The sequence below is a fragment of the Pyrus communis genome, chromosome 8, assembly GCF_041283825.1.
Source record: "Pyrus communis isolate YQ-2024b chromosome 8, ASM4128382v1, whole genome shotgun sequence".
Classification (NCBI taxonomy): domain Eukaryota; kingdom Viridiplantae; phylum Streptophyta; class Magnoliopsida; order Rosales; family Rosaceae; genus Pyrus; species Pyrus communis.
Window position 1 is genome coordinate 4,934,212 of NC_142572.1, and position 21,265 is coordinate 4,955,476.

Consider the following 21,265-nt stretch of genomic DNA (forward strand, 5'->3'; position numbering starts at 1 on the left):
TTCTAACTGCACAATTCACAATGTACGGCTGAGATGTGGGAATCCCTAGAATCTTCACATAATAGATCCGTAAGGGATCCGTGTTAGAACTTTTGTATAGAATGATGTGTAAAATTGAAATTTAACTAATATATTGACATTGTTTGGTACCAAATTTGAACAATCTTGTAAAAGAAGGTTTTATAATACTGAACTCGATAAAGTTTAGCAAATCCGAACTCAATCTAAGTAAGCCTAAACCTAATTTAAACTCAAACTCATTTGAAACCCAAACCCAACTCAAATTCAAATTTTAAATGTTGAGCTAAAGTTGGGATGACCATCTAATCCGTCAAACCCGCCCGAATTACACTCCTAGTGTGTGGTAGTCACTATAAAACCACCCACAAAACCCATGACTTTTTTGTTACACGAGGGTCCCATTTTGCATTAATCATGCATGGGCATCCACTGTAGAACAATTTTAGCCTCTCAAACTTCAGTCTTCGTTTGCATTTTTTTCCTCCCCCCCCCCCCCCCCCACCCACCCACCCCCCCATTTTTTTTTTTTTGATGAAAGGTAAATTTTCATTACTACCAACTTACATAAAAAAACAAAGGTCTAAGAACACAATAAACACAAGCAAAAGATGGGCCACCACAACAACAACCCACCCCAACAACAAAAAGAGAAGCAGGTGCCGTCGTCCTCAATCGAACTCCACGTGGAACCAATCCGTCGCCACCAATGGTAGAAAATCAGAGAGGAAGTCCATGGAACCACTGACAACAGTGTGGAGACCGACACACAGGTGGAAAGTGATGGTGCGAACATCCGAGCTAAAACTCTACATGCCTTTTCGATAAAGTCGTTGAATATGGTAGAACAAGGTGGGAGCATATCAGATTCAAGGTGAAATCACGAGAGAGTGATCCCAAGTAGGAGAGAAAGAAGACGAAAAGAGTGGATGCATGGTAGGGGAAAGATAGTGGGGAGAAGAAAATGGAGATCGGAAAAGGAAGTTTTTTGAATGGGGCAAGGAACGGTTAAAATGGGGCGGAAGGGCTGAGATACAGCGAGGGAAAAAAAAAAAAAACAAAACGAAGGGGACTGCCACCGACCTTGGCCGAAGCTAAGGCTGGGGGCTGAACTGGAATCTGAAAATGAAAACACTCACACATAGTGAGATAACCTCTCACTCAAATAGAAGAGCTCTCACGGGGAGAGAAAAAAACCCGCTGATTTTAAAATCTTGCATTTAGAACTAAACTTTATCAAGGGGATATATTACTTGGTGAGGTCTATGAGGATTTTGGCCTTGAAAGAAAGAGGGTAGGGAACTTGTTACATCTAAAAATAGGGTAAAAATGTATCAGTATCGTGTTTTCTAAATTATTTTTGTATTCTTCGCCACGTGTGACAAAAAAATCTCATTACATATAAGTTAATCTAATGCATACGGTTGATGCTGATGGCATGGAGCATCTTAATTTTAAGGTCATAGTTCTCAAAACTCAAATATATCTCTCCCTTGAGTTACTCTTCATTATTTGTCTTTTTAGTTTAATCTCTATTAAAAGCTTGTTTAGAAGTACTTTTAAAATGACGGAAAATACTTTTAAAGAAAATGTTTTTAAGTTCCAAATGCACTTGAAGTACTTTCTGTAAGAAGCACTATTTATGTGCTTCTTGTAGGAAGCACTTCAAGTGATTTTTCTGGATTCGCTTGTATTTTTACTGTAGATCTGTTTCAAAAACATTTTGACCAAAAACGATTTAATCATATTAAAATCACTTCGAAACAAGAGGTAAATCACCAAAAACCAACCCTTGATTTCTAATGTTGTGATATGCAAGGCAGTTAAAAGGGTCCCATTACCATTGATCATTCATAGCCATCCACACTATAACAATTTAGTCTCTTAAACTTAATCTTAGTTTGCATTATCCTTTAGAAATTTGCATTTATAACTAACTTTTATAAATGGGGTAGTTTGCATTAACTTGATGAGGATCGATTTGGTCTCGAAAGAAGGGGCCCCAACGAATCATGTTACATGTAAAAGTAGCATAAAAGTTTACTTGTAATGAGTTTCGTGTTTTTATTTTTGTTTTTCATCTCTCTTCACATACAGAAGAGAGCAAGTAACGCGTAAGTTATTTTGGTAAATGTAGACGTGTTGATGACATGCATATTGGCATGGACGAACCTAATTTTAAGTCCGAAGTGTTCTAAGCACAAATACTGTCCCTATAGCAGTTATATTGCTCTGGATATCAATTTGTCACCAGTTTGGGTAATGCGATTCATGATTCCACTTTCGAAAGAAACCCAACCCACTCTCTTTTCTTCTCAGTTTTTTACACAAAATTTTTAGATTAATTAATTGCTAAATTTTATTTTGTTTGTTGAAAAACTTAATTGCTAAATTGGAAGAGAACATGGACTCATTTTTAGGGGTTTAGTAGTCTATAGGTTGTGTTTATCTGCCTTAACTGCACGAAACAGTCCAAATATATATAAAAAATAGAAAATAAAAAACCTGTACAAATGACACCTGTTTGTACCAACAAATAATAAGCTTTTGGTATTTTGAATACTCATTTTTAAAGGTTCAATAGCATTTTTTTTTAACAAACAATATTAACTACACTAAGAGGATGGGGAAGTAGGTTAAACCTCAGAATGAGTTAGCAATAATGTAGTTCAAATTCACCTTTGGTGAGAATCAAACATAAGACCTCTCACTCATAAGTGAAGAGGAATACCACTAAATTGTAGTACTAAGTGGCAGGTCTAGCAGCATATTAGATGTGTTATTTGCTTAACTTCTAAAATATCCAAAATGCACGCTCTTTTGTTACCATGACGGCACAAAATAGTCAGAAATGACTTATGGTTTAGGAGAACACTTACCACCCCTCTATTTCTCATTTTCTCATTGTTTTTAATAGGAAAACACCAATTCAAAATGTATGTCCAATATCGATTCAGTTATTGATGCTTAACTTATAATTTACTTTTGTAAATAATTGGAAATGGTGATCATTCATATGTATTAATCTTTTGTCCAATATTAATTGAAAAAGATGTTTAATCTTCTGTTGAACACGAGCTGATTCCAGAATCGACAGAGAGTCAATTAATATGATATCGTCTAAGTTTACAGCTCATTTTATAGTCGTCCAGCCAAAGTAAACTTCACTTAAAAAGCCTGGAGAGCTGGCTTTATGGTGTTTTTTTTTTACACCAAGGGAGTGGGGAAGTAAGATAAGCCTCACACTAGTTGGTCCTTGGTGGCACCTAGGTGGGCTAGGCGGCTCCTAGGTGGTTTTTAATTTTTTTTAATTAATTGTGTGCTTTTTTCTCTTTTAGTTTCATGATGGTATACTTATGGAAATGATGTACCTAACTTGCAAAGCATGGATTGACTACAAGTTCATCCAATTGTGAAATGAATTGGAGCACTTTTGAGGGCATACATACAATGAAAAGAAATAAACTAGATACATCAAGATTAAATAATTTAGTTTATGTCCAATCCAATGCAAGGATCATGAACAAAAAGAATTTAGTATCATTTAAGAATACTTCTCATTATGATTATATGCTTACTGCTTTTTAAATATTGAACTTGTTGGATAGATATACTTTGTGTATTCTTCTACTTCTATTTTTTCACTTTATCATTCTTTTATCATCCATACAAGGATAGTTTTTTTTTTTTTTTTTTTTTTTTTTTTTTGAAGTGTAAATAGATACTTATTTACATGATATACTATAAAATTACATAAATCCGCCGCCTAGGTGTTAGGCCCGACTAACGCCTAGCGTTTTTAAGAACATTGGTACTAAATGGCAGTGTTATGGAGTTGGGGAGAGTTGAAACCTGGTTCAAAAGAGCAGGGTGTGTAATGGATTTTGAAAGAAAATTGAGGAGAAAGCCCAACCCAACCCACTTAGGTTACAGGCCAAGGCCATATACTATTTGCTCACTCTCTCTCCTCTCTCCAGTTCCCTTTCTTTCGATTCATTCTTTCTTTAGGTTTTGAGAAGCAGAAAAGACCTAAACCCTCTCCGGCACTCATTTGCACGACAGCTTCAAAGTCCGAACCTCACTCCTCAGCCCTCTCAGCCTCTCAGGTACCTTCTAGTTCCACTATCCTCTCAGGTTCCTTCCACCTGGAATATGTTGAATAATATTGCTCACTCTGTATGTCTGTGTGGAAGAATGACAAGGGTTTTGTTATCCTAACCCAAAATCTATTGGGTCATTGAAAAATCGTCAAATCTTGTTGCTTTTCAGGACATTTCTGTCTCAAACCAAAAAATTTGAACTGGGTTGAGGCTAAAAATTTGAATGTTATCAGTAATCGAATCTGCAGTTCTTAGTTCCATGAATCTGAATCAAAACTGTAGTCTTGCTTGCTTGTGGGAATGATTGGAAGGTGTTTGTGTTTTATTTGAGTGATTTTGATATTTGCTAAACTGCATTGTCTTGTATGCAATAAAAAGAAAAAAATTTGGTGAAAGATGAATTAATATTCGATATCTACTTACATTCTTTAACGAAATTAGAATGAATGGAACCGTACTGTCTGTGTACTCTCTAGCGAATGTTATTATAGGTTACTGGCGAATTCCGTGCTCGAACCGTACTTCGTATCTGGCAACTATGGTTCGAAGTATGAAAACATTTCGAAGATAGTTGTGACTGTGATATTGTCTTCAACCTTAAATGAAAGTAATGTTATTCAAGATTTAAATTTTGGCGTTTGTTGTTCTGAGATAAATTCTTGGTTTCACCACAGTTTGCTTGGCTGTTGTTGAACCGGATCTTGTCCTTTCTCTCGAGCTGATGTCTGTGGTAGTGTTTTATAGGATGCATTGACGGTTTTAAGCATATTTGCTAATTGGTTTTAGTTTACTTTATTCAGTTATAGTGATAAAAAAGCAAAGAAAATGCCATTGGGACTAATATTAGGGTTAGGAAGGGCATTTCGTCGAAAGCGAACATCATCACTTGACATTCTTTCTTCCAAACGTGCCCCAAGGGATTACTACAAGGGGAAGAATTGCAAGCCGACTGGTTTCCACACCCGAAAAGGTTTGCCCATTTCCATTTTTGCAAATTTGACAATGTGCTCATTCAAAATTTTCAGGTAAAAATTACTGCTTGACATGTTTTGAAATTATCCAAAATTTTTTGCAGCTAAGTATGTCGTGCAGCAGGAGAAATTACCTAACTATGTAGTCCCTGATCTAACTGACTTCAAGGTGAACATCTTTCTATTTCTCTTTTGTTGTTTCTCTTTTCCCCAATTCTTCGGTAATGTTCATCTTTTAAGTTAGAGCTTCCAATTGGAAGTTCATGGATGCTCTGCAGCTCTGTTGACGTCTTCAACTATGCTGTTTTAATAAGGACGATTCTTGCATCCACCTTTTTGGGTGAACCCTCATGCCTATCTGTTTGGCATGGACCAATCTCATCTTGACAAAGAAAAAAAAGAATCCTTGCCTTTGAGCCCAATTGTCATGCCATCTCCAGCTTCAGGTACTTCAGTTCTGAGCAAAGCAAACACCGGAAGTTGGCGATGAAAAATTTGGGCAACACATTTAAAGCTTATGTTCCATGTAAAATCAACATCTGATGTCGGTTTGCCCGGAGTTGAAGGTTGGCATGGCATGACTGCTGAGCTGAAAGGCAGGTATTATTTTTCATTTATTTTTCAAGGGCTGACACATGTGACGGTAGGATTGGTCCATTTCAAAAGGGTGGCCACAAAAGTTCACCCAAGGCGTGGATGCAAGTAATGTCCTTCTAATAAAAACTTTTAAGTTATAAGTGAACAGTTTACTACTCACTCTTATGTATACATGTAGTTCTAAATTACCGGTTCCTTTCATGCGTGCAGCTCAAACCATATGTATCTCAGTGCCCCAGAGAGGTCAAGAATACTCAGTCTGCTGAACCAACTAAATGAGCAAACCGAGCGACTAGTGTTCAACTTTTTTGTTTATTGTTGTAATTGCGAATTAAGTCAATTCATGTCGATATTATTTTGAGTAGGGTTTGATGTGAGACCGAGGAGGTCATGTTCGTGTTTGGCAGGTTCATGCCCTGGACATGTTCAAGTAATAAACCTTTCTTCTTCAGTTAAGCATTGCTTTGTATCGACTCAACTGTAACCTCACCGGACTCATTTCCATCACGGAGCCTGTGGTAACGGATTGATGTTTTAGGGTTAGCTAATTCGTCTGTCACCATTTTGCTTCGTGTTAGAATCTGATCCAACTGTGTTAGTTAATTGGGTGAACAAGTGGGAGAGATTAAAGAGTGAAAGCTGAAACCATCATGTCTGTTTGCTTTTGTAAGAAGCACGTTGAGACTTACTTGGAAGTGCTTTCTAAAGAAGCACATTTTTTAAAAAGTACTTTTGTGATCCATAAACATTTTCAAGTTATTCTGCCAGTTATAGGAAAAAAATGTTTCTAATTGTGAGAGAACGTTATTGGCAGAGCAGCATCAGAAACGTTATGGTTTTTAGTACAATGCCAAAAAAATTGCTACGTAATAGAGACCAAAGCAAGCAAAGGCAGCCTGTTGGGTTTTTGCTCTTTTTGGTTCAAAGTAGGTTGTGGCCGTCTCCACATTTTAATGCATTGTTGGAGGCGGTTAAGGACAAGGATGGTCACTGCCTACACCCTGTGCAAGTTATAATGTTACTTTACATTACAAGCCTTTTGAGAGGCTTATAAAATTGGTCGTATTTTGTAAAATAAATAGAGATTCTCGAACGTCTAGTTACGTTATATGCATTGTGTATCCACTTTGATTGAATAAATAAACAAAAATTGAGAATAAGATAAAAGTTCACATTTATACTGTTAAACCGATTTTAATCTTCGAATTCATCTCTTTAATTTTTTATTGGTGCGTGTCAATGCTGCCTAAATTTATAATGTGATTTGGAGTAATTTACGGTTTCGGACATGATTATAGATATATTTTCCTCAGATTAGGGTTCATAATTCTGTCCCGCACCTGATGGAAACGATTAAGTAACGTAGATTCGATGACTAGTGAATGCTTATTAATTTTGATAATTGTTTATTTTGGATGATTGATCTTAGAGGTCCTAATTATGAATACTAGGTTTGGTAAGTGTGAACCAATGAGAAACATATATAATTAGCATATTCATTATGAATACTTCAGTTCACACGTGGCTAGGCTCTCTCAAGACTTGTCCCACAAGTAAATTATACACATTAATACTAAAAATACAACATTTTTGAAGGGAGAAAGTTAGGCTCACACCTACCTAGAGGAATAGGTGCCTTGTGAAGCCTCAAATTTTGATAATAATCCAACAAATTAAATGAGATGAGAAGATAAAGGCCCTAAAATGTCTGTTAAACATTGTTGGCTAGCTAGATATAGATATGAAAATGATAAATGAACCGTGTTAGTAGGTATTTCAACAATTAAATCTTTTGTTAAGTGAATACATTTAAGGTTAATTGCAAGTGTGAAATAATGTAAAACATGTATCGATGATGCCATGAAATGTAAGTGACCGTATTCTTAGACGGATAGATCATGCAATAACAAGAAATGACTTTATATACACATACATACATACATACACACATACACACACACACACATGCTCCACGCTATCCTTCACTATCATCACACAACTTCAAACATCGATCGAATCTTTTTTTTTTTCTTTTCCAAAGCTTAAGCAATGATGTCTAGCAAAGCATTTATTTTCTTCATTGTCGTTGCTATGGCTGCAGGCACAGCCTTAACTTTCACACTGAAAATGAAGTCCATTCCCTTTCCCCAAAGCCACACCCTTGTCCATGAAAAAAAAGTCGAGGTTTCCAAATCTCGCGCAGCGGCTATGTCCTCCTCCCTCCGCCAAAGCACAACTGGGATAACGGCCCCCGTGAAGCGTTCATTCAGTGGCTTCTTCTACGTGGAGCTCTGGGTCGGAACGCCCCCAGTTAAGGCCAACCTGGCCATTGACACAGGGAGCGACCTCACTTGGGTGCAATGCGCAGATTGCACCAAGTGCTTCCCCGTAGCTCTGCCAAATTTTGATGGGAAGAAATCGGCTACCTACAGAGCCATGTCTCCTCGTCATCCGCTCTGTCCCGATCCTCCTCCTTTGGGTCGTAACGACACCTGTTCGTACGAGGTTAGCTACTTTGGTGAACGCATTGAGGAAGGGCAGAGCAGCAGCGGCCGTTTTGGATGGGACGTATTCACCTTCAAATCTGAAATTCGTGGGCAACAGAAGCAGCAACAACTTGTCACAAACGTTGCATTTGGCTGCGGGATAGTGAACCATATTGATACGGGGCCTCAAGGTCCAGAAGGGAACCCGATCGCAGGGCTTCTAGGCCTAGCCTACGAGGCACCTAGTAACTTCTTGAAACAACTGAGGAATATCACCCTCGAAAGATTTTCTTATTGCCTTCCAATGGATGTTGAATCAGCAAATGAAACACTGATACACTTTGGTAAAGCAGCACAAATTTCGGGTCCTAACGTGCAGACTACACCAATTTTGGGGCAGGGCGGATATTATGTGCAGTTGAAGGGTATCCGTTTGAATGGGAGACTGGTCCCAATAGATCCAAAGTTGTTCATGAAGCCAGTAAGTGAGACAGTTATTGATTCAGGAACACAACGTAGCTTCATCACTGCCAAAGCCTATGTCATCCTCAAACGAGCTGTGATAAGTCACTTTCAAGACGCCTACGGATGGAACCCTTTGAACAACACAAGGAAACATGCAGATTTTGACTTGTGCTACGAGATACACAGAGGAGGAAGGTATAAGTTTCCAAAACTCACATTGCATTTCGAAAATGCATATATGGATTTGGATAGGCAAAGCACATTCAGAGAGTATATCCAAGAAAATCAATTCTGCATGACGATTCTTCCTCTGGATGACCATCTGCAGCTAAACGTACTCGGAGCTTATCAACAAGTAAATCACAGGTTTTTGTTTGATGTGGCTGATTTGAAATTATCCTTTACTGCTGAAAGTTGTTGATCACTAATAGTAGTATTAGTATTTATCTGACTAGTTTGTGTATCATGTCCATTTATTGGACTACATGATAAGTATTGCAAAAAAAGTTGAGTGATCATCGATAACATATAACAACACCTTTAATTTCCTTTCCAGCGTTTTAAATTCCGTAGTTTCTTTGTTGGCAAATTAAACTTGATGGTTAATTGAGTAATGCGGAGAGCAGGGCTCCCGTCATTTGATCACCTGAACAAACTAATAGTTTGTATCGATGCATTATCGCTGAGGAGATTAATGGGTTATGGTGGTGTTTCAAGCTCTTTTGGACAATCAGAAAGTAGGAATGCGTTTGTTGATGGTCTTTATCTATCAAGAAATAATCATCCCGGCGGTTAAAAACTGTCAACGAACGCATTCCCAACACTTTCTAACAAAGATTACAAGCTGCCACTCTATCTAGCCTGATTCAAATCACAATAAGAGTCACATTATAACAAAACAGTTAAGAATTCGCACCTGCTAGTTTTCAAGCCTACAATATACCTCATTTAGCACTGACAGCAACTGATCAACGAATTTTGGTCATCAAACGTAGAGGTATACTGATTACCTGCAGCATTGGCTCGTGGCTCCATCTGCATCAATCGTCGCCTTCCTCTGATATACCGAACCCAGATCGATCTTTATGATAGATTTGATATCATATTTGGCATGAAAACAAACTTACATCTACGGAAAACCAACCGTCTTCAAAGAAAAAAAACCAAACTAAAGAAACGATATTTCACGTACAGCCTACCGCCTTAAAAGTAAACTAGTTCAATGTAACAGAGACCCAGAACTAGCCATTGAACTTGCATCAAGCTGAGAGTTGAGCTACACTCCAAAGAGCATGACTTACGATTTACGAAACACAAGGTTCTTACCAAAGAAATATACTTACTTACCCCGGGTGCTAGCGCTTTCGCGCTAGGAGCATGACAAACCCCTCCAATGTGACAAAAAGAAGGAGAAACAATTCTAATGCCTAGAAATTGATTCTAATGCCTAAACCCTGAAAGAAGCAATGTGAACATCTACAAATCTGTCACTTGTCAGCGCACCCATTACTCAATATGGAAATCTAAGAGAACCTCATTAGAGTAATCCATCTAATTTTCCTCATCTTAGAATATTATGGCATTCTGTTAACCTAATCCCAAATTAAAACCCTTCAACTTCACAAATGCCTGAGATTCAAAATGAATCAATGACTCCGAAGAACATTACGTCGGCAAACATGCTCTTCTACAATTGAAGAAACCAGCCAAGAATTCATCCCATTTCAAGTCTACTGAGACAAAAAGGAACTCGCTACAGAACAAGCAATGTAAATATGAGATTCAAGTGCAGAGAAAATAGGTAAAAATTATTGAAAAGTAGAGAGGGGGAGAGAGAGAGAGAGAGAGAGAGAGAGAGAGTAGAGAGAGAAAGGAGCACCTTGAAGCAGATCGACCTCATGCCTTCCATGCATCTCACATACCAATATATACTATAGCAAGTGTCGAAATTAAGTGGGAACACCTGAAAGTGTAACCAAGTCCTCACGTGTGTAATGTTTGGTTCATCTTAGAAGATAGTTATCCATATACCATGTAAGCTCGCTGGACTAGAACTGATATACCAAGTACGATTACGGGTACAAGATGTCCAAAGGGATAAATACAATCATTAGCAAATTAAGCCCCCGCAGTTGGAGCCGTATCTTTTCTCATCAGAAAATACTGCACCTTTCCATGTCCGTACCTAGTCTGCACTATGCTCATTAGGCAGGTGAAAACTAGCAGCAAGAGAACGGCTTATTTGTACTCTGTGTGTAAATTGTTTAACCTATGGAGCAGTGTAATATATCCCAAACAGCTTTAAAATTCGTCCCTTCGTCAGCATCTGATAAAATTGAACTCATGCAAAGAAGATTAGCGTGACCTTTGCAAAAGGACAACAGCATAAATCGAGAAACGTTTTTGAGGAGAAAAAATTCTGTTGCCGGGCCTGAACCTAGGTATTTCGAGATAAATCGAGAAATGTTAGTGGTCTTGAATTTTAACTATTCTTATTATTATTAAATGGATATGTTTCACACATAATAAATAACATAAATATGTATGTGAAACAAATGCATGAAAATTTTTATTGCATGTTTTATCAATTGAAGCCTGCGCATGCATCTGCATGCACAGTTTGACGAGGAATATTGAGGAAGAGCCAATCTGGCTTGTCGGGCTAATTAAATTGTCATCCCTTAATATCAAAAGTGTACGCAGAAGTATTCGAAGATTAAGAATAAGGAATGTAACAGTTTTATTCTCTTTTATCCAACCAAAGTAGATGAGCATTAGCATATCAAGGCAATTCACATATTCCTCGATAGTCATATCATGCGGCACTCTTAGTCCTTTATTTTCTAAAAAGCGTACAATTTTAAAATCGTCTTCCAAGGATTGTGTTTGTAAAAAAGAACAGCCTTATAATTTGCAGCTGAGGGCGTAGGCAGTGATTCATCCTTGGCCTTCACGATAAGTTCATAGTATTTACCTAATAAAAGCAATGCATCCCTGTCCGAAACCACGCGCTCAAACACCAGTTTCTTCTTGGCTTCCTTGTTATGCTGAGAGACCGAGAACTGCCCAAGTTTTATAATGTCTGGATCGGTGGTGTTTACGGCTCTATAGGCCCCCCGAGCCTCTTGTTGGCTGATGTCAGGGATGGTGAACGCAAAGGCGAGAGGAAGGATGACGAGCGCAACAAGTACGAGTAGGGAGCTGAGAGAACGCATCGCGACCTTGATTTGTTTTGGAGTGTTCCCTTTCTAATGTTATTTGAGTTGTTCAACTCTCTAGCTGGGTCCTCCTGGTAGAGAGACTTGGTGCATGATTTATATTGCATGATTTATATAGCGGTGGTTTGGACATGGACAAACTAAGAAAGCAATCAAAGGATGAATTTGGTGAATTATTTTTCAGATTTTGATAATTAAGCAGATTTTTCCAAGTGCTTTATGGCTCTCATATATCATGGACTCATTAATATTTTCTTCAAATGATTTCGAACACCTTTCCATATATCAATAAAGAAGGAAAAAAAAAAAAAAAAAAGGAAAAGAAAAAAAGGAACGGCTCTAGATGAATGTCACCGGAAATTTGTATGTTTCACCAAGTGCGAACCGTTACGAAAAGATTAGTTCAATTCGTTTGAAAACTACAAAGCAGTACTTGTGCAATGTATCTTGTAATAACTATCCACAATTATAGCTTACCTAATTTGTTCTTCCTTTGGAGAAACAAACTCTAAAGCATTGTCAGGGCCGGCTCTGAGAATTTAGGATCCTAGGCGAGCCTTCGAAGTGGTGTCCTACTAAATTTCGATTCTTTGTGCATTGATATGTATAAAAAAGAATTCGCTAAATACATAAAAAGTTCAGTTTCGACATCAAATATCATTAAAAATCCATACCAAAAAAAAAAAGATATACAAACATTTATCTAAATATTGCATCTCTCGTGTTTTTAGATATAAATATATTGATTAAGTTTACATACTCTAATTTTTCAACCAATTCTTTTGCAAATGATAAAATAGTTAGGGATAGTTCGGTATGGGATCCCAAATCTAAAATGGGATCTTGAATCCCAAACCAAAAATTTTTGGGACAGGAATTTGAAGACCATTCTATAACTGAAATTTAGGTATTCCCAATTCTTAAGATTCCCAAAATGTTATCGGTATTTTGGGATAGATTGTGACTGGATTTTGGGTTTTGGCTTTTGAGCTGAAATTTGAGATTTTTGGGCTATGGGCTAAAATTTGGGTTTTTGGCTTGCCCTGACACACCCCGACCCAGAAAGTCCACTTGGACCCTGAATCGAGCTGTGCTGGCCGACACCTGGAAGGTGACGAAGCCATAAAATGTGATAGTGTATAAAAAGTGAATAAATTTGAATCTAAAAGTGTCTAAGTACCAGAGTGCGCTATGAGTGAGAGCGAACCCATTTCACACGCGATGTCAGAGCATAAGTAAGGTACAGTAGTGTGGGTAAGAATCATACCCTCAGAAATATCCATTAATACTAAGATTCACCACAGATTCTTGTCGATACAAACTCAGCAGCTAAAACCTGGAGGGCACCAAACAGAAGGTGTGAGTAAGCAATAAAACCAAGCTTCCCAAAGTTATTACCTCTCTAAAAGTAAGGCCCTAAATGTAAAACCCGTATTGTTTTCCATAAGACAGTACAACATATATACATATATCCAAATTATACTCAGAAATGACCAAACCACGGTTTGCCATCAAATCCACCATACATTAATAAGTAGGCCAAATGAACTAAATCAATACAAAGTAATATATCAGTCAGAGTCATCTAAAATGACATGTACAACTTATCCGTATCTCATCAATCATGGCTAGCATATAAGTCGGAGTCACCTATTGTGACCTGTACGACTTATCCATATCTCATCAATCATGGCTAGCATATAAGTCGGAGTCACCTCTAGTGACCTGTACGACTTATCCATATCTCATCAATCCTGGCTAGCATATAAGTCGGAGTCACCTATAATGACCTGTACGACTTATCTATATCTCATCAATCCTGGCTAGCATATAAGTCGGAGTCACCTATAGTGACCTGTACGACTTATCCATATCTCATCAATCATGGCTAGCATATAAGTCGGAGTCACCTCTAGTGACCTGTACGACTTATCCATATCTCATCAATCATGGCTAGCATATAAGTCGGAGTCACCTCTAGTGACCTGTACGACTTATCCATATCTCATCAATCATGGCTAGCATATAAGTCGGAGTCACCTCTAGTGACCTGTACGACTTATCCATATCTCATCAATCATGGCTAGCATATAAGTCGGAGTCACCTCTAGTGACCTGTACGACTTATCCATATCTCATCAATCATGGCTAGCATATAAGTCGGAGTCACCTATAATGACCTGTACGACTTATCTATATCTCATCAATCCTGGCTAGCATATAGCTCAATAAGTATACCTGCACACGAGTCGGAACCACCTAAAGTGGTCTGTACGACAGGACTGGGTGTAAATAAATACGCTCAAGTGCTACGATCACGTGAAGACTGGACGAATAATCGCGGGTCACCTACGAGTCGGAACCACCTAATGTGGTCTGTACGACAGGCCTGTGCACCTAGCTTGGATCCAAGCTGAGCATAAGGTGCGGGAGGTGAACATCACGTGAAGGACTGTGCCCTGGCCACGGGCGGGAGCACTAACACCGGGGTGCAGGTTTATGAGCTCTCAATGCATCTCAATATAACATGTGCAACTCATGGCAACCAGTACGATAGTATCGAAGTTGCCTAACTCATAAATGTAGTCATGATATAACGCAATCGATTCAACTAGTACCATAAACTCACCTGAACTTACCTGGGTGTCTTGAGTTCACCTTCGCACTTGAAAGCATTCCCAATAAATATATGCAAGTAATATACATATGGATATATCATGATGCAATCTACTACTCAACCATGTCGTAGCATTTTCAATTATAAACAATATCGTGTGAAGTGTACAATCAGTAACGCCCTACTCTCAAACTACTTATTTTCAGGGATAATTATCCATGACAACCCAATTAACTCTAATTTAACAAACTAATTCACAAAACTAAAACTTGTCTTTACCAATTTCCTTCGCATTACTCAATTTCCCAAGCAAGGCTTTTGTCTCAAATATTTTATGGCTGCATCTAACGTCTCGTTAGACTGCCTACGTACCCTAAACAGGGATCAAGCCATTCGTAGTTCATATAAGTACTTCAAGCATTCACAATAATTATATGAAGGTAATATACCTAATCAATTTAAAAGTGTCGATAGAACTCTCAATAATATGCACAATAAAAAGGAAAAGATCCACTCACCTGGAGTCCACGCTAAGATTCTCTAGCGCACACATCGAGGCGTCCTGAATGATTGGTCCCTGTGACCAATTGTCAAATCACATCTCAGAACTCTTATCCGAAGAATACGTAATTCACATAAAACACAACCTCAATGACATTCTAAAATAGTTTGATACCCATTGACCACAAGTCAACCGTCGATCAAAGATCGACGATAGGGTTTACAACCCTGTATAACTTGACCCGGAAGATCCGCATATCAGATTTCCAATCCGCAACTCCCAACGATCCACAATATGTTTCTAGAATAATATATTAAAGTTTCATTACGATCCAACGGTCAGATCTCCGCCAATTGCCTAAAACAAGTGGCCGTGAACATTTATTGTACTAACTTACAAATCCAATTCAGGAAGATCCGTAAGTCAGATTCCCGATCCGTAAATTCCTATGATCCTTAAATATTACGTATTATAATGTATCCAATTTTGGTGACGATCCAACGGTCGGATCATCGATTCACATTTTTATCAAGTAACGTATCGTAACGAATTTAGGTTCCAACTATCAACCTACGTCATTCAAATGACAAAACTGAATTCAAAACATTTGAAATAGCCTAAAAATAGCATTGGCGGTTCATTGGCCACGCGCCGCCGCGGGTGGCGGTCGGCCGCCCCGACTCGCCGGAAAATCCGACTATTTCCAAAAATTCTCAAACTTCACAGAAATGAAGATCTCAGTGAGTGGAGCAACTTTCATACCTGCCACGAAGTCCAAAAGTGGACGGAAGATGGTCAATTTTGCCCACGAAGCCAGCGGGTGCCTAAAACTTCCCGACGTCGATTCGTCGTCTACGGTGGTCCAACGGGGTCAAGGTTGGTTGGGTTTTGCTCCTGGGATGATGGGCTACAAAGCCCAAGTGGTGGCATCGGCCATTGCTTTGCCGATTTGCCGGAAAATCGAAAAGGGTGGCCGGAGCACCATTGATTTTCGTCAACTTTCGTGGCCTCAAACCGCCCCATACCATGGTTAATCAAGGTGGTTCTTGGGTGGGTTTTTTAGAGGGGAATGAGAGCTTCAAGATGGTGGTGGTGGCATCCAAAAACTCCACCGGAGTTGGCCGGAATCGGCCTTGGAAGATGGTCTCGCGGTGGTGCGGGTATGGGTGCACGGGAAGCTTTCTTCCCTTTTTTTTTTTTTTTTTTTTTTTCTTTTCTTTTCCTTCTTTTCTTTTTGATTGGTTGCAAGCTTCACTCTTATTTTCTAATTGGTTCCTTGTCCCTTTAATTTAATTAGTCCACTAATCCCACAAGGTGGGAATTCAACTATTTAAATAACCAATTTCAAACGTCGATAAGTATACCGTTATAATCCGGACTCGCAAACGGATTTCGCCTATACGTTCGTACCAAAGAGTACTATGAGGATATGCTTAAAGAGTAAGTCCCACATCTCTCAAGTCGATGGTCAACGGAAGTCAAAGTTCTTGCCTCTAGGGCAATTTCGTAAATTCACGCTTTTAAAATAAAATAAAAACGTAAAATTTGGAACGGGTTGTCACATGCCCAATTTCATATCAATTGAAATTTTGTTGCCCAATTTCATATCAATTGAAATTTAGGTTTTTTTTATCTTATACCAATTTGAATTTCATACCAATTGAAATACCAATTCATTCATATCAAGTCAAATTGACGTTCCAAAGTTCCAAAGAAATTAATTTCATACTTTTATTTCTAATGTAGTCTACTATCAAATTACTGAAATTCAACATTCAACATGCATGCAACCAAAATAAATATATATTTTCAGTTTGGTTCGAGATTCCCGAACCTTTGAATATGTAATCCCAATTCCCATACCGAAATATTTGGGATCGGTTTGGTATAGATCCCAAAAATTTCACTATTATTGGTTTAGGAGTTTTACGTATGGGATTGAGATTTTTTTGGTTTGGTTTGGTTTGGGATTTTCGGAAATAATTTACAGCCCTAAAATAGTTAATCCATTCAATCTTTCTTGAAATATAGTTGATCGTCCTCTGCATATTATGAGGTTACTTTACATTACAAGCCTTTGAGAGGATTATAAAATTGGTCGTATTTCGTAAAAATAAAGGACTAAGGGCTAGTTTCGTGTTGATATGCTTTTGAAAAAATTTGTTTTCGTGTATTGTGAAAATGAAAAGCTGTGAGATAAAGCAATTAAGGGTTTGAAAAAATACAATCGAAAAAAAATAACAAAAAAGTAATGTCAATGTATTGAGTAAATTTTATGTAAAATTGTTGTGAATTGTAAAATGAACAAAACATATATGTTGCTTGATGAGGTATTATATGTTTATCTTAACTTTTATTTTAAAATATTTGACAAAAGAAAGGAACGAAAAAAAAAAAAAATTTGTACCTTTAATCGCCATATTGAAAATTACTAAAAATACAAAAGTTGTTGTGACCTAAAATTAGAGAGAGAAACAGGGTGTGCGATAGAGAGAAGATAGTGAAAGGTTTGAGGAATTTTGTGTGTCTTTATTTACAGAGGAAACTTGAAATAGGTCTAATTTTATAGCCCAATATTAGGATTAGTCCAATTTTTATTTACTTTTGACTTAGCTCAAATGACTAGGATTCCATGTCAGCAATTTTTCTGATTAGGTTGATTTTTTTTTTGCATTGTTATTACTATTTTACCCTCATATAGCTTTTCCACGTTCTCCATATATTTCCCACGTTTTAAATTTTTATCAGCATTCAAATTCATTGTTCAGTAGTTTCCTTCATCTTTCTTCTCGATTTCTTGATAACAATTTTTGAATTTGAATTTCTTATCAATCTATTTTTAAGGAAGGCTTAATCACTTTTAACTTTCTATACAAATTAGATGTGTTTTATACGTGCAGATTTCTTCAGGAGACCTATTCTCCAGGTACAATTTTATGTTCGTGTTTTTCCTTCGTGGTTTGGCGATACTCAACCTTCTCCGTCTATCAAAGGACTAAACCACAGCAAATTGAATGCCATTTAATTTTCAAGTCAGGTATATTATAATTGTTTTCTCCTTTATTGTTGTTTGCTGTGCGAATTTTTACATGAAGACTGTATCCTAATCCCCCTAATCCCTTTCTATCATCTCTCATTGACATGCTTCTTTATCTTTTTATTCAAAAAAACCAATGCATAGAAGGTGTTTGATGTTATGCCTCTTTGAAAATTGTACTCTTTAATTTCCCGTAATCCATATATTCATGACTTTCATAGTTATATCTTTGGAAGAGTGTATAACGTTTGTGGGGTTGTAATACTGGATTTGGAAGACAAGATAGATTTAACGTGGTAATGGTGTGCGACTTGTACGAGCAAAGGCCTAACATGAAATTTCCCACCTTTTGCATATCCTACATCACACACTATATCCAGGACATAGGATATAGTAGAATTCAGTATATAATTGAACAAATGGCTTACGTTTAGAAGAAAAATATCCAACTAAGAGTGTGAAGGGCCAGAAGAATTACAAATTTAACATTCTTCGCGCTCTTTAATCTGTAGGTTCTATTGTTTGCGGGTGTTGCTCCTCAAGTATAGTTTGAACCCTCTACATAATAGGCATCAGATGAAAGTCAAGTCTACGAGAAAGAAGAGCATATACAATTTAAAAATAAAAACATAAATTTCAACATTTCACCTTTACAGAACTTCCAAATTCCTCAAGTTTTTGCAATAACGCTAGATCCCCATAATCCATTTCTGTCATCTCTCATTGATATGCTTCTTTCTCTTTTTATTCAAAAAAACCAATCATAGAAGGTGTTTGATGTTATGCCTCCTTGAAAATTGTACTCTTTAATTTCCAGTAATCCATATATTCATGACTTTCATATCTTTTTCAACCAATTACATTTATGTTTTTTTCCATTGTTTTATAATTGTTTAGTTATGGAAGGAGCTATCATTGCAAAGTGCACTTTTGAGAACAAGACCCTTTTAATCCTAGTATTTCATCATACTAAGTTCAAGGACATTGCTGAACAAATTTGTTCCCGATTTGAGGGATTAAGTCCTGAAGTCGTGGAGTTGACATACTCTCTAGGAGAACACCAATCTTGTTTGCTGCAATCTGACATGGAAGTGAGTGTAATGAAATTTTCATGTTGTGCTGAAAACATAGCATCTATTCTATAAGTGTTTCCATGGTTGAACCAGTTGAGCAACTTGATCCCATTTCTTCCCCACATGATAAACAGATTTTTACATATGAAGGCATAAAACCCTCAGATGGTCGTGCAAATTTAGGGAAGTTTGCCACTCCTCATGGGAAGACATATTTGTCCCATCTGTGGAGAAACTACATTAGCCATGTTGGTCAAGAATTTCTAGGTGGTGTCAAGGAGTTCAGACAAAGATTGATGAAGTATGCAGTTGAAAAGGGTTTCAGGTATGTCGATGTAAGAAATGATAGTGAACGTGTTACTGCTGAATACTTCAATAAAGATGATGAGGGTTGTGTTTGGCGTGTGCATTCCATTTTGAATCGTCCTAGCAGGTTATTCTACATTAAAAGTATGAATAATGTACATACATGTATAGCTAGGTTTCGTGATCAAAAAAGCATCAAGATGGGTTCCAAAATTGTGGCGTCGGTCCTTGTTGACGAGATTCGAACCAACAATGTACAAACTAGTGTTATTTCCACTCGTACTGAAAAACAGTGTCAAGCAAAAATATAAACAAACCAGTAGCACAAAATCACCCTCATGTAGCTACTATGCACTGAACCACTCTCAAAATCCTTTCTTCCAATATCTTCTTACTTATATCTTTGACATTTGCAAGACATCTCTCATAAAAACCTGTAAACACACTTTTTCTTTTCCAAATATTCAGGTTGATCTCTTCCCCTTCATCAGGCAACCCGAAAATCTCAGCTATATCTTTGGCAGTTATTGTTGCAATTATTCCACCAAAAACAAATGTTTTTTGTACTGGGTCGTAGCACTTCATTATAGACACAATATTCGCATCACATTTCCTGCAAACACCATCAATGATCAAGTTCTTGTGGTACACTTTGAACAACCTCCTAAACGATATACGATTCATTAACTCAAGATGCGCATTTGTCACACTAAATCTCATTTCTTCCATAACGCAACAAAACTTTAAAAGGTCAGACTTATACTCCATGCTTATCTTCTTCTTTTTTCTCTCCATGCAAAACATATTCGGCTACAAGTAATACAAAGTCTGCTATAAGCATGATTATTCCAAAACATACTAAATAACGCCCAAATGATAACATATCAAGCCAAACTACATATCATATTTATATAAGTAATGTTAAAAAAAGACCAATTTAACAATATGAACTAATTATCCTAAAATTAACTCTACAAGATAAACGACGTATCAATTTAAACTACCAATTATTAAAGTTTCAAATGCTAAAACACCAATTATTAAAGATGAACTGTAGTACCTGTAATCTAGGTATCAAACACCACAAAAGTAAAAGGCCAAAGCAACATACCAATAAACTAGAGAAACAAATTGAACTAATTATCATCCCACATTTCACATGCATAAGCAGCACCCTATTTTTCGTATACTGATCCAACTCAAACCCATTACTAATAATGTAATTATAAACCCTCTTAACCCCCCTAATCGATTTCAAACTAGTACAAGCCTTCGCTGACGTGTCGTACACACTGGCCACCAATTCATACCCGTCGTCAAACTCTAAAATCTCGAACAATTCAAGTGAAAAAAAGAAGAAATTTAGAGCAAAGATACAGTAGCACTTGTCATCAAATACTGGTATTGAAATCGAGGGAGTGTAATACCTGTTATCCATGTAACAAACACTGCAAAAACAAAGCCCAAATCACCAAACCAAAAAATTAGAAAAACAAAACCAGATGATTATGAATGAAACTGAAATCTTCCGAGAAGTTACAATACTTGTTCTCTAGGTATACTAGGAAACCCAAATCAGATATTCACCTATTATGTTTTCATCATATACTGGGAGAAATTTTATAGCTTTCATATCTTCATACGGATTTAGAATTCAAAATTTGGATTCCGCTGGATACGCAAAGCAATTTGAAAGATAGGAGGATAAGGTTTTGAATAAACAATGAGATTAATTTGGGTTGTAATTCATCTGCAAGAGATCTGATAAACCATTTAATGGCAATTGTTGTAATTTTGTTTGTAAATTATGTGCATTTTAATTGCTGACATGGATATTTGTTGTACTTACTAGCCCCCACTTATGCTTATGTAATA

At 37.2% G+C, this 21,265-nt stretch overlaps 3 protein-coding genes, 1 long non-coding RNA gene and 2 pseudogenes across 5 annotated transcripts; 4 read left to right on the plus strand and 2 right to left on the minus strand.

Moving 5' to 3' along the window:
* The first annotated feature begins 3,968 nt into the window (after nt 1-3,968).
* Nucleotides 3,969-6,142, plus strand: LOC137718405 (uncharacterized). The gene is made up of 4 exons (XM_068457947.2): nt 3,969-4,124; nt 4,919-5,088; nt 5,194-5,258; nt 5,897-6,142. The coding sequence occupies exons 2-4, from the start codon at nt 4,944-4,946 to the stop codon at nt 5,963-5,965; spliced, it is 279 nt and encodes a 92-aa protein (XP_068314048.1). The 5' UTR covers nt 3,969-4,124; nt 4,919-4,943; the 3' UTR covers nt 5,966-6,142.
* A 1,635-nt stretch (nt 6,143-7,777) lies between these two features.
* LOC137717142 (aspartic proteinase CDR1-like) lies at nt 7,778-9,058 on the plus strand. Its single transcript, XM_068456446.2, has one exon. The coding sequence runs from the start codon at nt 7,778-7,780 to the stop codon at nt 9,056-9,058; it is 1,281 nt and encodes a 426-aa protein (XP_068312547.2).
* Nucleotides 9,059-10,947: 1,889 nt separating this feature from the next.
* Nucleotides 10,948-11,042, plus strand: LOC137718886 (U6 spliceosomal RNA; annotated as a pseudogene).
* A 438-nt stretch (nt 11,043-11,480) lies between these two features.
* Nucleotides 11,481-11,852, minus strand: LOC148694637 (cysteine proteinase inhibitor 4-like). Its single transcript, XM_088699059.1, has one exon. The coding sequence runs from the start codon at nt 11,850-11,852 to the stop codon at nt 11,481-11,483; it is 372 nt and encodes a 123-aa protein (XP_088555185.1).
* A 1,139-nt stretch (nt 11,853-12,991) lies between these two features.
* LOC148694638 (uncharacterized) lies at nt 12,992-16,213 on the minus strand. Its single transcript, XR_015965736.1, has 3 exons — nt 15,737-16,213; nt 14,991-15,049; nt 12,992-13,191 (listed from the first exon to the last, which is right to left on the minus strand). It is a non-coding gene; the product is annotated as an uncharacterized LOC148694638 (long non-coding RNA).
* Nucleotides 16,214-17,720: 1,507 nt separating this feature from the next.
* On the plus strand, nt 17,721-19,714 carry LOC148694639 (uncharacterized; annotated as a pseudogene). The gene is made up of 2 exons (XR_015965727.1): nt 17,721-18,011; nt 18,909-19,714. The product of XR_015965727.1 is annotated as an uncharacterized LOC148694639 (transcript).
* The last annotated feature ends 1,551 nt before the right edge of the window (nt 19,715-21,265 follow it).

What these genes read in the sequence shown, in the direction of transcription:
- LOC137718405 (XM_068457947.2), top strand. Translation starts at nt 4,944, where the DNA reads ATGCCATTGGGACTAATATTAGGGTTAGGAAGGGCATTTCGTCGAAAG. An exon ending in TGGTTTCCACACCCGAAAAG is followed by an intron (nt 5,089 to 5,193) that starts GTTTGCCCATTT and finishes AATTTTTTGCAG; the next exon opens with CTAAGTATGTCGTGCAGCAG. An exon ending in CTGATCTAACTGACTTCAAG is followed by an intron (nt 5,259 to 5,896) that starts GTGAACATCTTT and finishes TCATGCGTGCAG; the next exon opens with CTCAAACCATATGTATCTCA.
- LOC137717142 (XM_068456446.2), top strand. Translation starts at nt 7,778, where the DNA reads ATGGCTGCAGGCACAGCCTTAACTTTCACACTGAAAATGAAGTCCATT.
- LOC148694637 (XM_088699059.1), bottom strand. Translation starts at nt 11,852, where the DNA reads ATGCGTTCTCTCAGCTCCCTACTCGTACTTGTTGCGCTCGTCATCCTT.